We start from the raw sequence: 16,627 nt of genomic DNA on the forward strand, positions 1-16,627 counted from the left end.
TGGTGCTGCTGAGTTTGATAAATGACAAGTTAGGGAAAATGATAGCATCTCTATAGCCTTCGCGTATGCGGGTGTCTGACCTATGTCTGAACAAAATATAAAGCATGCACTTAAGCGTTTCTGCAATGTAATTGACTAAAATCTTGACGAGCGCACGTGCATAAACACTTGCAAGCGCGCACGTGTAAACTTGCTCGTCGCACGTGAGACATTCGTTTTCGCACGTGATAATTTGTTCAAGCGCACGTACACACCTACAAGTTCGACCGTGAAGAAAACTACTTCGAATGTCACCTCCGTACCACCGCATATGTTGCATGTTTAAATTGGAAATACTTTTGCTATGGCAAAACATGTTTCTATGTATTTATGTTAATCCTCATATTATTAATTTATGCCTTGCAAGTGTCTGTTAAGACTAATGCTGAGCAACAGCTTTTATATAAAGAAATCTTCACTTCTCGTATTTGTCATAATCTATTTTTTTATTGGGGGAAACTAAAAGTAAATGTCGAATTTCCCGAACGGCACGATTTCAGCTCTGGCGTATATGTGTGGTTGTGTTATATACTTCAGTCGACAACAATGCCTTGATATCGATTAAATTGATATATACTGTTGCCATATGGCACAATCTTACACAAAACTATTCGATAAAACAACAATACTAGTACCACTATTGCAAGTAAAAACGATAACATATTAACAGCTTTCAGAACCGTTTCCGTGTGTCGTTAGCAAGATATTCATTTGACAGAGTTCATCGCTGTGTCTTAAAAGCAGATGGTCTCTTGAAAAGTTGTTCAAAGCAAAAGCCTTGTTTGGTAAATATAGTACCTGTTTGCTGATGTTATGTGTTTTTTACTGTGATAAAATAATTTAACTTAAAAAATATTAATAGGAATAGTATAAAATAAATATAAAAGGAAGTAAAAAAGATCTCTAAAAGATCCGAACCTAACTCCATCGGAAGCGCAATCCCAACCGCTACCTCTGAATCAATCAAAATTCATGGCGTATTTTAAATAAAAAAATCCTTGTGTAGTGAGTGGCCATGAAATACTTTCTTCGACCATTCTTCCGATATATCTGTTTCAAGTAAGGCAGTTGTCAATTACAGGCATGGGTCTGTACCTTAAATATAAATAAATAAAATGCAAATAGAACTGAAGAAAACGTGTGTTTTGGTTAAGTGGCCGCCATCATGATATGAAATAATGTTGAAAACCGCGCAAACCCCAACAACACACAACTCACATATATTATCGAGGGAAGAGTTTAAAACGCTTAATTAGTTTAACGGTTATTAACAAACGTTTCGTTGACGTATACAAATTTGCTTGTTAATAGACCTTTGCCATAGTGTCATATAAATCTTTTTGTCTATGGGAACACGAACAGCCCATTCAATGTTACCCGCGCATATGCATTGGTGTGGAGGAAATTAGCATTCTCATTCAAAGACCTAGAGAATTGTATAGGTCTTTGGCTCATTGAATAAGATGACAAACAACAATTATTTGAGCCTCGTATTGGGAAAACAGGATTAAAAGCACGTGTTATCCCATAATAGCATGTGCAGTCCGCGCAGGCTAACTAGGGACGACACTTACCGCTTTTGTGTCTCTTGTAAATTCAAATCCAGTTTGGGCGGAAAGTGTCGTCTCTAATAAGCCTATGCGAAATACACAGACTACGGTAATATATATATGAGATGTTACTTGACGCTCATGCATTAAGCCCAGTTTTTTTCAAGAATGAGGCTCATTTGATCTGACGAAACCTCAAAACAGTTGTTCTCGTGGAAAAACATGTGTTGGATCAAACTGTATAGAATTTATATTGTTACACCCTACCAAGTACAAGGTATAAACACGACTTTTAGTGTTGAAGAGAATAGACAATCATTAAATTAAGAGCTATGTCCTGCATAAACGCTCGTTCGAATCGCACGATCTAGAACAGAATCTTCAATCGTACCTTTAAACTATGCAATAATACTTAAATTTCTTCAATAATTTACCTAATAATTGAGTGTTCGTTTAGTCCGTATTACCGTCAAAATATTTAACAAGACTGAAATTGAAATTTCCAGTTACTGCATTTGATTCCATTAAAATAAAAAAAGAATGTTTATTTGGAAAAAAGAAAATAAATAAAACCTTTTTAACAGCACCGAGTGTGGCTATAACCAACTAATGCATTTTAAATTTCATTCGTTTACTTATTACTCTGAGTTTTCGGCCACTTAAAAAATAATTATTTTTCCTTTCCGAAAATTAAGGTACTCAAAAATATTCCTAAAAACAGTTTCCAATTTAGACACACACTGACAATATACCTAAAGTATTGGATGTTCCTGTATTACAGTTTACAGCATCAGTTATGAATAATAGCGTGCGCTTATATAAACCGCACCGTTTAGTATTAATTACCAAATGATATGTTTAGAATGAATTTAAAATTATTCCTTTGCGTTGGATTTAGTTTTTATCGAAATATTTCCATGTTTGTACTTTGACCACAGAGCGCGATGATGAGCATTTGATAAAGTGTAGTAAAATGTTTAATTTGCATTCAAACAAAGTGTTGAACTTTTGATTTCGGTGTCTTGAAACATTAACATCTGGTGCAGTAACATGTGTGCCAATAAGTAGGACTCCAGTATAAACATATAGCTGTAGATAATTTAAGTGTGTATTGACACTTATGAATGAATCACTATTATTCAAAATCGATCAAATTAACATATTTGGTATTAATGGACATCATACAGTTGTTCCTGACGTGATTCACACCAAAATGCACGAATGCATTAACCAGAACTTATTGGCTCCTTTCTATTACTAGTATCACTTACAGGTAATTAATTATCGGGTGAAGCCATTGTCAATAAAAATACTTATTACACCTAATATCGAAAATGTAGCGGTCAATTGACCTCTCACATTCGTCCGTCATGTGTGATATGTCAACGGATTAACGCAAATAGGTGGATTTCTTATAAAAAAAATGCAAGTGTCCGAAAATCATGGGTAATTAATTATTGGGTGAAATCTGGGTGTTTGAAAAAAAAGTGCATTCTTTACAGAATGTTGAATAAAGTTTAATAGTGGGGTTTTCCACTCGTGTATTGATTCGCGATTAAATAGCTCGCCATTATCTGACATCGTTTTTGTAAGCTGTTTTCCTCTACAGCTGTACACTGACAAGGGCCAAAAACAGTTCCCAACCAGAGTATCAAAACACACCGATTGCTATAATACCTTTTATTTCGGGATAAGGCGTCCACTTATATCCTTCGTATTAGCCTTACGACCAAGATGCAGTGTAACGGTGTTTTACGTCGGACACTTTAAAGTATAAGACCCAGGGTCGCCTCCGGAATTAATGCGCCAAAATGCATCCTTCTAGAACCCCCTCTAACGCCTCTCTCGGATGGGATGGGTGACAGGAAGAGGAAGAGAGCACATACTCCTATCACGCCACTTATAATAATATAGGTTACAAATATTTGGCTCCTTCATTAATTACCGCACCCTTATTTGCATACAAATTAACTATATCATGAGTTACATATAGAAGTTTACGTACAATGACGTTGCGATACGTAATTAAGCATTGAAACACAAATTCTTGCCGTCAAAGGAATAAACTGAAGGCCTTTATTATATTGCATATTTTTCAGACTTCTAATCGCGGCCCTCGTGTGTCAATCCGACAAATAGACAAACGCACTCAGCATTTTACTTTTTTCTGACAACAAGTTTTATTTTAATAGTTACACCCAAATATTCATTATTTTTTATCATAAAATCTTATTATTGATATTAAACATCAAATTTAAGATAATTCAGTAAAGCTACATCGATGCGAGATTTTAGGTTGCTACAAACTCACAACAAGTTCAACCAATCACAATCTTGTTGTGGTACTCTGTCAGCCAATCAGAATCTACCCGCGATATGTTTGAACGGTCTCGCTGTGACATGTCAGTTCTGTACAAGTGATGCTGCTTGAAAGCACGAGTAAAAGTTGATTGTGCATGCTGATTGTGTTGTTTTCGCATCTTTTGAAAACGTGAATTAAACGAACATGAATACAAGAGCAGCGTCTGTAAGTATTTTATTCAGTTGTAATAATCTTTGGTAAACTTGGGAATATTATTATCAATGAACTGACTCATTGACATTGGGGTCATCCATCTTTGCTCAGTCAATCGGTTTTGTTCTATGAATTTGTCACATATGCATAGGAATTTAACTTGTTTGTTGCATTTTTATTGGCATTTGATTATGGTTACTGACTGTATTGGATGCGTCTTACATTTAATTATAAAACGGCGTGAATTTGATGAAAATTCTTAAATGCATCAGTCGCATACATGCTGGCTCTTGTCTGTTCTAAAAATAAACTACGTTCAAGTCTGTTGCTATCATGTAGACATTTAAACGAATTGAAAGACTATGCACCTTTTTAACAGATCCAAACGAAGTCTTTTTGTAATTTAAATATGTTAACACTGAATTGTATTGCTCACACATCTTAAAATTTGTTGTATTATTCATTATTTTTAATATTCCTTAGGTATTTGTGAAAAAAACTTGTCCAAACAAAATTTAACTCATAGAATGTGTAATGGAGTAGCAAAAAATATATTTGGAAAATTTTAGAAAAAGCAATTTTATTTGCATTGTTTGACCTTTCAGGCTAATTTAGCTGGCAGGATGGCACTGCAGCAAATCAACAGTGACAATATTGACCAAATTCCTGGCAAGGCCCAACTTCTGCAAAGACCTCAAACCTCACACCTAATGCAAAGAAATACCCTTAGTGACATTGGAAATCAAGTATCTGCAATCACAATATCAGATGCCAGTAAAAAGGGTCCTATTAAAAAAGAAATTGTGCAAGTAAATCCCAGACAGCAGAAAGCATTGACCAAGACCAAAGCAACTACATCCCTCAAAGCATTGGCAGAGAAGAAGGAAACCACAAAGGTTTGTTTAAAAAAATATTACTTTCAAATATTAAAATATGGATCTTACTTCTGGTTGGTTTTTGAATAATACTGCTAACGGCTGAAAACCTGTAAAAAAGGCATTCTTTGAAAGATCATTTATTTAAGTTCTTGCTAATGGATTGTCACACTATCCCTCCGCTGCTTATAGCTTATGTTATTGCAACATACATCGCATAGATCCAGGGATTGTGAGATTTTAAAATGCTTGGTGTTTTTTGTGTTCTTAATGTCTTTCCGTTTAACTACGGAAGATGTCTCTTATTGTTTTCAGATCCATGTGGCAAAGAGCGCTTTATAATAAATTATTTCATTGTTTGTAGGAGCATGATGAATTCCATTTCGTTGAGCCTTCATTTCCTTCGCGAATTCCAGTCCCAACAGCCACTGTTCACCCATTGCCATCTGCACATGTGCCTATGGACACAAGTGATGCGGGACAAGATGCATTTTCGAAAGCTTTGCTAAATGTACAGGACATTGATGCAAATGACAGAGAAAACCCACAACTAGTCAGTGAATATGTCAACGATATATACGAGTACATGAGAATATTAGAGGTACGTTGTTGGAATTGCATACAATCAGGCTTTTTTCTGTCTATTTTGGAAAAAAGTACCTAGCAAAATTGGGATTTTTAGAGTCGCGAAATCTTCCAAATTGGGATTAATTTTCATCAACAAAAGCATTTTTTCGGAATTATTTTTCTGATTTTTTTCTTTTAAATCTAATGCTTTCATACATAGGTTATGCCCAAAAATGGTAAGAAAGTTTTAAACTGTTTTTTACCAACCATGCAACAGTCATTGTCCACTGCTAATGTAAGTACGTGATACAAAAAACACTTTTATTATGCTTGAAGTTCAACTAAAATACATAGCTTGGTATGTCATTAAGGATTTTTTATGAATATTTACAGTCGAATGACCTGTATCCAACATATTTTTATTCAAAATTCAAGTTGCCAAATGTCTGAAGGCAACCATTTTTTGTAACACAAAAGTAAAGATAAACATCATAAATGTTCAGTATTGAAATGTTAAGAAGCTACAAAGGGTAGTGACTCTGAATCTGGCAGTGGCAAATGTTTATCTTTTGCTTGCTAATGGGCGAGTTAAATTATGGGTTAATCGTAGACTGACTGGCGGTAGTATTTCCCCACACAACATTGAGTTTTTGTGTGTCTTTCGGGTCAATTTTTTGTATTTTACTTCGATTGTACTTTGTATTATGCAACATTTTTAGACTGCATCTTATTTCCGTATTTTTTAACCATATTTACTCTTTCGAACCACAGTAACGTTGAAAGTAAAACTAGTCCACAATTACCAAAAAAGTATATTTTGTTCCAAAATGGGACCTCAAAATTCCCAATTGTAGGTTTACTAATATTCTTTTTTACATCACATAAAGATGACGTTCCATCCAGCTGTTACACCTTAGTAATTAAGATATTATAATATTGAAATTGCTTTAAATTCTTTTGAAAGTGCCAATGCAGCAGTTCTTTGTTGGTCAATACTTTAATAACTAATGTTTATTATACATTAAATTTTAGAAAAAGTACCCAATTGCGGACAGCTACTTAGAAAAGCAAGAAATCTCCGGGAAGATGCGTGCCATTCTCATTGACTGGTTGTGCCAAGTTCATCACAGATTTCATCTTCTCCAAGAAACTCTCTACCTGACTGTTGGCATAATCGATAGATTTCTCCAGGTAGTTACAGTGATTCATTTTGAAACCTACATCAATGAGTCCCTGGGACTCGCATATTTTGAAACAATGGGTCCAAAGTGAAAACAATGGGTCCCAGATTGTGTCTTTGTCAAGTCGTTACAAATAATCTACTTAACATGATACACCTTAGCCAGGGGCTCTTTTATGCAATTTTACAGCTAAATACAGAAATAGGTTTACAGCAAGTAAAATTTTGATTTGTTTTACTTTTAATAAACAGTAAAACGGATAACATCTTAAACAGAGAACTTTTTTAACATCTTTAACAATTTGGACTGACTAGACTTTTAATAAATTGGATGATTGGTGTTTAGAATTTTTTGGTTTCCCTACAGTTAACCTGTTCCTGAATTTGGTCAAGACCTTATTCTGTATAGAAGACCCCCCTCACATCCTGTAGTATAAACAGCAGATGTCTGTTTTGTTATATGTACTTACATTCTATGTAACATATGACGGAATACTGTACAATCTGTTTCACTATTATGTATGTCAGGGGTGGCGAAATCAAATGTCCGAGTTGCCCGAGTCGTACATTTGCTTGTCTGGGCAACTGATTTTTTTCAATTAAGTTGTCCGTGGACAACAAGTTTGTTAAAAGTCGGGTCCAGGTATACAAAAAAATACATTGTATTAAAGCCGTAATTAAGTTTTACAAAACCGGATGTTGACATGCGATTACATTGTCAGTGCTATTTGCAGAGCAATCAAACTAAAATACGGGCACTCTCCTGCGCAGTGATCTCCCTTATTCTATAAGAGACCAGGAGCATGCCGCATTTTAAACATTCGGCCCGACTGTTAGACAGTGTACAGACTGGTTTCTTTATTTTTACAATCAGACGGAAATAAAAAGTATCAAAGTAAGATAATCAAAACACGGTCTACCTTGTTATTGAAGACGACTTTAATGGTAAAAATGGAACATTTAGTTTTTTTAAATCTTCAACAACGGAGCAGAAACCCGAAGCTTTGAGCAGTCCACCTCCAAAAAAAACTAAGAAAGATTATGATAAAAATATGATCTAAGTATACGCACCAGAACTTTTCAAGAAACTTGGCTCACTGATTTTCAATGGTTACCAGTTGATGATAATCTGTTAATCAAATTGCTACCAGTAGCGGCGCAGAGCCTCAGTCTGATGAGGTCGACATATTGGATTAGTTTAATTTGTTAAGATTACGATGTACTTATGTTCAACACATGGTTTAACACTAGCTTTTCAAGATTAATAGTTTTAGAAAGTCTTTATATTGTTTATAATATACTGCTATAATGAATGTACTATTGAAATACAACTATAAACAAAACTAGCAAATCATACTCATTTTGGTATATTCCACATTGTTTTACATTAATCAATAAATGCGTTTATAATTTATATAAACATTAACGGACAAGTGTAGTTCAGCAACGGACAAGTTAAATTTCCTAAATGGTTGTCCGTGGACTAGTATAGTTTTTTGAGATTTCGCCACCCCTGTATGTACCGTATAAAAGTAAAAGATGCTATTTATTTCAGAACTTGCAAATTTTAATTGTCACTTTATAAAAAACAACACTGCTCAATTAATCCAGAAAAGTATTAAAAAAAACACCGCTTTACTATATAAATAATAAATGTCTACGCTCACAACAGACAAACACAAACTGTGTTTTCCGCCGTTTATTCTTCATATTTAAACCACATGGTTTACATCGAGGCTGCGTTATCGATAAATATCTTCACAGCGAGTTTAAATTGTTGAGGATCAATGTTGAAAACCTTTTCTGTCGCATATTCTTTGTTTACCATCCGGGACAGCCAATTAATCGTCCAACGAACTTTTAATAAAACGCCGTAACTGATTGGATAATTGATATATTTCAACCAATCAAAATACGCGTACTACATTCTCAATGTAGTATTGTGATTTCGGTTCTACTTTTCAAAACAGTGTTGTCATGTGTTTTGCTTATATCCACGAATCATACTCGGTAATCGTATCATGTACAACTTTGACGATGTTGAAAATCGGAGTTTTTAAACAATGCGTCCCTAGAACGCACATGTTTGAGAATGATGCGTTCCCAGAAAAAACGTGCGTTTGGCACCCAGAGCGCACGGCAAAATGAATCACTGAGTTTGTGTGTTTTCACCATTTTGGATTGGTCGCGCTTTTTGTTCTAAAATGGGGAAATTAATATTCCGTATAATATTGCTAATTTTGTTCTTACAAATCCTTTAAAAATAATAATAATAGTGATTTCAATATTGTATTTTCTAAGGCTCATCTTATAGAGCTGGATTTGGAGATAATTGACATGTTTAAACTTGTTTAAAAAATATTTTTGGGGGAAACTGTCAATTGGGAATGTTTAGGGGTCATTTGGGATAAATTTATACTTATGCCCCTGGTAGGGTGGCATAGTAGCAGTTGAACTGTTGGTCTGTGCGTCCGTCCAAAAAATTTAACATTGGCCATAACCATTACTGTGCATCATAGCTATAGTGTAAAAAAATATTTCAGGAATCTCCTGTGACCAAAAACAAATTGCAGTTGGTCGGTGTCACATCCATGTTGATTGCCTCCAAATATGAAGAGATGTACGCACCTGAAGTTGCAGACTTTGTTTATATTACAGACAATGCTTACACTAAAAAGGAAATTTTGGAAATGGAACAAACTATCTTACGGACATTAAACTTTAGTTTTGGAAAGCCATTGTGTTTGCATTTCTTGAGGAGGAATTCAAAAGCTGGTCAGGTATGTTTAAAAGCAAGAAAGATTGTGTTATATGTTTGTTGCAGACGTAAACAGTTGCATCCCAGGCTTTTTCCGCCCCATGCCATGGGTCCGAAATTCGGCCCCATTCCCAATGCAAATCTGGTTGTTTTTTTCCCAATTGAAAAAAAAAATTCCCAATTCCAAAAAAAAAAAAAAAAAAAAAAAAATTTTTTTTTTTTTTTTACCTTAAAATATATAAGTTAACCTGATCCGGTGTAGAAAATAGAAAGTGTTGCATAATTTAAGAATCTGTTGCCTTGAATTTGTTTTAAAGACTGTAAAATATGTTATTATTATTTAAGACTTTCCTTATTTTCCTCAAAATCCGGCGCTTCGCACGATTTTTTTCACCTCAAAAAAGGCCAGGCCTTTTCCCCAAATTCATATTTAAAAACCTCTCACATGTTCATAATACTTTGTAAAATTTTAATAATAAGTTATCAAAATAGTCGTTATTTACCAGTTAACGGCTTCTTTGAAATATAAGAAACACTATTTACATGCGATAATTTTTCCCAATTGAGCCAATTTTGCGAATAATTTTTTTCCCAAAATGGGGGTTTTCACGACGCGAAATTCCCAAAATTCCAGTGTGGCGTATTCCCAAAATGGAGCGGAAAAAGCCTGCATCCCTATAAATTAAAATTGGAAACTTAAATGGTACACATTGATTGTGGCAAAATCATTAAATACATAACATTGATAATGTATGCATAAGAACATCAAAACTCGAGAGCTCCAGTATAAAAGCAGAATATTATTTGAAAACGAAAAATCTCCAGTCACTTTTGCATCGCAAATGTTCATAGGTCAATATGTTGTAATTATATATAGGTAAATATATATTATATAACGTAGTTGAGCAGTTTGAGTACTAAGTGATATATGAACATTTATATAGCCTTGATATGTGAGGTTGTGAGCTGACAGACATTCTCAATACTGGAAACTCATCAGAGTTGAGCTCACAAATTGAGAATGTAAAACTGGGCACAAGACTCTTACCACTGACCTTTGTATTTGATAACCATTGCCGTAACCGCTTAGCCATATTTGCAGTTGAGGACTAGGTGCTCCAGCTAGCATTTGATTCATGTTTTTGATAATTATTAGAATATATTATTTCCAGTATTACTTAACCATGCAAATAAAGTCTACAATTTTGGAATACAATAATTACATTTTTTTTTACAATGTCTGAGATTTATAAATTATAATTAATGTCTATAAAAACAAATATTTTTTTATGCAAAAAAGGTCTTGATGTCTGGGACTGTTTTGTACTAGAAGCAATCCATGTATTGTCACAAAATATCACTTAAACAGAAACAATACCAATTATTTGACGGTTTAGTGTTTGTAATGCTTTCAAATGTATTTCAAATGGTAACCCATAAGCAAAGATGCATTTTATGTAAGTCTACATCATACGTTTAATTCCCCGCCTTTTTACTTAAAAAATGCTTTAAAATCGAGAATCCAATTATATTTACTAAGTTTCAACCTATAGAGCTTTATTTGAGATTAATTAAATGACCGACTGTTTAAAGTATATATAAGTGTTTTTGGAAACCTTCAATTGGGAATGTTTAGGTCCAATTTGGGGAAAAATTTGTACTATTTTTCCATCGGGAATATGCCCCCATAACAGACTCTATTTTTAATGAAAAAAAACACTGCAGTGCAGTATAATCTGCTGGTTTGGAACTTTGCCAACTGTATACACTGTACAGTATGTAAAGAATTGGGGCATTGTGAATCATAATTACTGCGGATTACCCATTCAGAGTAATTATTATAATCGCTCTGTTGAGGTTTGTAACCTGCTGGTATCAATTGAATAGTGAAAGTTTAAAAAAAAATAAATCACTGGTTGAGCATGCAACTATACCAATCCTGTCGGACATTTTCAACCCATTTGTAATATGCAAGTCATCTCTGAAGGTTGATGTTCATGAAAACTATTTGTGTAATTATTCAGGTTGATGCCAGCAAGCATACGCTGGCCAAGTACCTGATGGAGTTGACGATAGTGGAGTACGATATGGTGCAATATCTCCCTTCCCAAATAGCTGCCGCAGCCCTATGTCTTTCTATGAAACTTCTGGACGACTGTAAATGGGTGAGTAGCCTGTACCTCCAGTTCCAATCTAGTTTTTTTAATCATTTTGGGAATGGGGCAGTCCGTTGAATTTCCATTGTGTTTCTGACAAACATATCTCTTGTTTTTACCTTAAACATTAAAGGGATTTTATATAATAATTGACAAATATTAAATAAGCCTATTAAGCAGGGAAATTCGTACCCAATATTGTTATTACACCCCTGCCCCCAGAATGAGCTTCTTCTTACAGTGGAAGACTCGGAAGCCTTGTTTTAATGCTACTCAAATATTTTCGTGGAGCATATAGTTGCCAGTTTGTCCTTCCTTACTTCTTTCCTCACACTTTTGTTACAGTTTCTCATAGCGTCTTCAATATTTTTATGCCCCCAGATCGAAATATCAGGGGTATATTGTTTTTGGCCTGTCTGTCATTGTATGTGTGTGTCTGTCCCAAAACTTTAACCTTGGTCATACAGGGCCCTCACACTACTTTGGGGGAAGGGGTCCGCAGCCCTTAGGAGGGGGAATTTTCGCGGCGTTTCCCTTTTTGGGGAATTTTTTTACTTACTATCTCATTAGTGTACATCTGTACATTTTTGCACTATATTCATTGCATTTTTCATAATTTAGTATGTTTGAAAATATTCAATTGAAATAGAATTGAGATATAAATAATCATGAGACACATATTTCTATTTAAAAAAAACATTTTTTTTTCTGTTTTTTTTTTTTTTTAGGGGGAATTTTTCCCCCCAAAAGGGGAAAAAAGTATATTTTTCAGGTGGGGGACTGCCACCGAAATTCGGCGGCAGATTTGATAGATTGAGGGCCCTGTCATAACTTTTGCAATATTCAAGATAGCAACTTGATATTTGACATGCATGTGTATCTCATGGAGCTGCACACAGAGTTACCAGATAAAAATTTGGTCAAATTCTTATTTACTCCCTATTTAAAAAATTAATTCTTATTTTACCCCCTATTTATAAAATTAATTCTTAACAATATATTACCAAATAATTTTGTATTCATTGTTTTTGACACATCAACAATTCAACATTTTGGTTAGTAGTAATGGAAATGGCTTTTTTTGCCTTCCACCCTACGATACAATGCTTCGGTCATTTTGATTTTTTATGTAAAACAGTCACTGACACTTCAGCTTAGGTCATAATGGCCTTTTGGTCGCCCTTAAAGTCATATCAAAAACTATATTTAACATTTAATTTTAATGACATTTTGAAAAGGTATACAGTATATTACTTGTGTATAAAAATTACGATAAGTGTTATTAAAAAGGTACATTAATGACTCTTCTGCAATACTAGGAGAACAGAATCGAGACCGTTTGGCCTTTCGACCGTTCTTAGGTGTGGCTCTTCCTCACAGCAAACGCTTGAGTGACGTTGACTTTAAGATGTAGTTTTAATTGAGCGCCTAGACGAGTCAGAACCAGGATGAAATGTTTACCGTATATAATTTGCTACTGCAAGTTTTACGCACGTTCGAAAATTTCGAATTTGTGTTTTATTTTTTCAATGCGTAACTTTACGCAAAGATTTTAAATCTAAATCGTTATTTAAGAAATTTAATTCGTTTTTACGCCTTTACGCATGTTATCTGGAGCACTGGCTGCACATTTTGAGTGATGAAAGGTCAAGGTCATCCTTCAAGGTCAAAGGTCAAAAAAACAAATTCAAAAACTTTAACCAAAACTTTAACCTTCATAACTTTTAAAATATTGAAGATAGCAACTTGATATTTGGCATGCTTGGCATGCATGTGTATCTCGTGGAGCTGCTAATTTTGAGTGGTGAAAGGTCAAGGTCTTCCTTCAAGGTCAAAGATCAAATTTATGGCTTCAAAGCGGTGCAAAAGGGGGCATTGTGTTTCTGACAAACGCATCTCTTGTTTCGATCTATTATACATTTGGCATATAGGTACCTTGCATGGATATCTACCTTTTGATGAGGTTTGAGGTCACTGGGGTCAAGGTCACCAAGGCTATTAATGGATTTTCTCAAGGTTTCCTTCGCACTCTTTTGACAGTTTCTCAAAGCGCCTTTAATATTTTTCCGATCTCCGGAAGGTTTAAGGTCACTGGGGTCAAGGTCTTATAAGGGAAGCATCCATCATTTTCAACGATACTTGTAAGTTGTTTTCAGCAGTGACTGATGACATGATTGTACCTAAAACAATCAAGTTATTATCCCCCACCATAGGCGGAGGGATATTGTTTAAGCGTTGTCCGTCTTTCCGTCCATCCGGAGCCATATCTTGGAAGTGCTTGGGCTGATTTCATTGAAGCTTGGTTTGAGTATATATATGGATGAGAGGATAATGCTGCCAAATGGCTTTGTACACCATCTGTTAATAACAGAGTTATGGCCCTTTGTATCTTGAAAAAATGCTTTTTTGAGTGTCAAATATAACATTTTGTGTCCAGAAGCATAGTGGCGGGAGATTTCAATTCCACGAATTTGCTTGTTTATAATGCAATGCTTTATCTCTTTAGACGGAGACATTGGCGCACTATAGCTCTTATACAGAAGAAGAACTTGTGCCAACCATGCGTAAACTTGCCAGTCTAGTCATGAAACAGGAGGATTCCAAACTCAAACTCACTGTAAGTGTAGTGATCAACATTGAAAAAATGTACTTAAGTATTATTTAAAAATTAAAATATTATTTTTTTATGCCTCCGGATCGAAAGATCGGGGGTATTTTGTTTTTGGACCGTCTGTCATTGTATGTGTGTGTGTGACCCAAAACTTTAACCTTGGTCATAACTTTTGCAATATTAAAGGTAGCAACTTGATATTTGGCATGCATGTGTATCTCATGGAGCTGCACATTTTGAGTGGTGAAAGGTCAAGGTCATCCTCCAAGGTCAAAAAAACAATTTCGAAAACTAACCTTTTTCATAACTTTTGCAATATTGACGATAGCAACTTAATATTTGGCATGCATGTGTATCTCATGGAGCTGCAAACTTTGAGTGATAAAAGGTCAAGATCATCCTTCAAGGTCAAATGTCAAATTTATGGCTTCAAAGCGGCGCAATAGGGGGCATTGTGTTTCTGACAAACACATCTCTTGATTAACCAAGTTGTAAATCGGAATGCTGTTTTTATCATGGTCCATATTTGTGTTCACTTGTGTGATCTACCATCAAATCGCCACTGAAATTTTTTATAAAATATATTATCCATTTACATTTTGATTCTATGACCTACAGGCAAAAATTTGTTAAAAGTTTATGCGTGTTTGACAATATCCTAATGACACAAGAAGGAACACCCAGTGTATGTATGTTTTTTGCAGCTTAAACACATCCAAAGCTGTTAATTAATGTGTACAATTCTCTTTTCAGGCCATAAGGACCAAATATTCAAGTTCAAAATTCATGAAGATAAGCACCATACCAGCTTTGAAGTCTCCACTGGTGCAGGAACTTGCAGGTGCTTCAGACTGCTCCTAATGCATTGTTGGATCCAAGCTAGTCCCGTGATATTGTGTTTTTAAACTGTGATTGTGAAAGTGGAATGCTTCATTCCAGCTTATTTATTGGTGTGTTTGTAGTCTGTTTGCAATGAACATGGTATTGATAGTAGCACTGAGAGTTTAAACAAGCTGTGGGTGTTTAGAATTGTTGCATTTATATTCGTTAACTTAACAGCGGTGTTATGTACAGGACAACCAAAAAAATAGTAATACATTAAAAAACTGCCAAGCAGTTCAGCTCATTTTACATTGTTAGCAGTCTTATTATAATGTATTCCGTCCAAATTTTTAATTGAGTTGAATACTTGGTATATGTGAATGTGTCTTTTTAAACACTTAACTAGAAGATAATGTAGTTTGGGGGACAGTTTTGCTAAACTTTTTTTTATTTCCCACAAAATAGTAAACTGAAAAAAAAACAGTACATAGCTTCTAGGGATCGCTCAATGTATATAACTTGTTCCTGGAATGCGTTGTGTTATGTCTTTAGGTCACCATGAATTTTTCCATCAATCTAGGCTGGTACGCACAAAGCTCCTTAGGAAATTGGATAAATTCTTTTATTTTTTTATAAATAAACATTGGATGTTTTCGGATTATACAACACCAACAACATTGCTTAAAAAATATTTTTTTTGTATATATTTTTCCAAACCATTTTATTTTAATGTCAAAATACCTTGCATAGAGATCAAGAGACTTTAGGAAGTGTATGGCTTGTTATTTTTACTAAGGAGTTTTATTAAGGCCCTATGACTATTCATTTCTGGGTGCTTAGGTAAATGGATTTGTGACTTCATTAGCTGAGACAATAAGCATTGTACAAGGGAAATATAATTATAGCTTATATGCGGGGATTGGAATAATCCTAGTTGTTTAACAAGAATCATTGTCTCAATTTTCGCACATAATCATGCAGTTTGTAATAAGCCCTGAAAGCCCTTTGCATACACTAAAACTGGCGTTATGGAACGTGTACCCGCCTTTTGTATTTTACAAACTGGGCCAGTTTTGGTGTATGTGTTGATGGCTTTTAGTGGTTAATAAGTTTGATAATGCATTTAGAATAGTATATTTTGTAGTAGTAGTGTTTTTAATGTAGATTTGAATGACTTGTGTATATATACATAAATTTCTAATTTTATAATAAAATGTATAAAAATAAGTTTTGTTAAGCTTATATTCAGCAACGAACTAAGAGTAGACTAATATTCTGAGAAAGATCAAATCTGTATTTACATGCAGAAATTGAGAGTTTCAACATGATTTACAGCTTGTACTAGGGATGGAATCACTGCGTTACATGGTCAATGTATGTTTGTTCTAACAATTGCAAATACAGTTGTGATTTTTAACCAGGTTTTCCAAAGTAAAAAACTGCTTATTAGATTGGCGATGTCTGCAGGATGGCGGGCGGAACAAGCTTGTCTGTGCCATAACTTTGTCGTTCATTGTCAGATTTTAAAATAATTTGGCACATTTGTTCACCATC

The 16,627-nt window shown here is 34.5% G+C and overlaps 1 protein-coding gene across 1 annotated transcript; it reads left to right on the top strand.

Annotated features, from left to right (window-relative positions):
• The first annotated feature begins 3,948 nt into the window (after positions 1 to 3,948).
• Positions 3,949 to 16,300, top strand: LOC127877796 (G2/mitotic-specific cyclin-B-like). Its single transcript, XM_052424047.1, has 8 exons — positions 3,949 to 4,116; positions 4,710 to 5,000; positions 5,344 to 5,580; positions 6,579 to 6,737; positions 9,270 to 9,506; positions 11,509 to 11,649; positions 14,147 to 14,257; positions 15,005 to 16,300. The coding sequence occupies exons 1-8, from the start codon at positions 4,096 to 4,098 to the stop codon at positions 15,110 to 15,112; spliced, it is 1,305 nt and encodes a 434-aa protein (XP_052280007.1). The 5' UTR covers positions 3,949 to 4,095; the 3' UTR covers positions 15,113 to 16,300.
• Positions 16,301 to 16,627: the final 327 nt, after the last annotated feature.

This window comes from Dreissena polymorpha, chromosome 4 (assembly GCF_020536995.1).
Source record: "Dreissena polymorpha isolate Duluth1 chromosome 4, UMN_Dpol_1.0, whole genome shotgun sequence".
NCBI classification, from domain to species: Eukaryota; Metazoa; Mollusca; class Bivalvia; order Myida; family Dreissenidae; genus Dreissena; species Dreissena polymorpha.

Excerpts from the sequence above, each read along its gene's own strand:
- LOC127877796 (XM_052424047.1), top strand. The coding sequence starts at position 4,096 with ATGAATACAAGAGCAGCGTCT. Across the intron at positions 4,117-4,709 it reads TGAATACAAGAGCAGCGTCT|GCTAATTTAGCTGGCAGGAT; the intron begins GTAAGTATTTTA and ends TTGACCTTTCAG. Across the intron at positions 5,001-5,343 it reads AGAAGAAGGAAACCACAAAG|GAGCATGATGAATTCCATTT; the intron begins GTTTGTTTAAAA and ends CATTGTTTGTAG.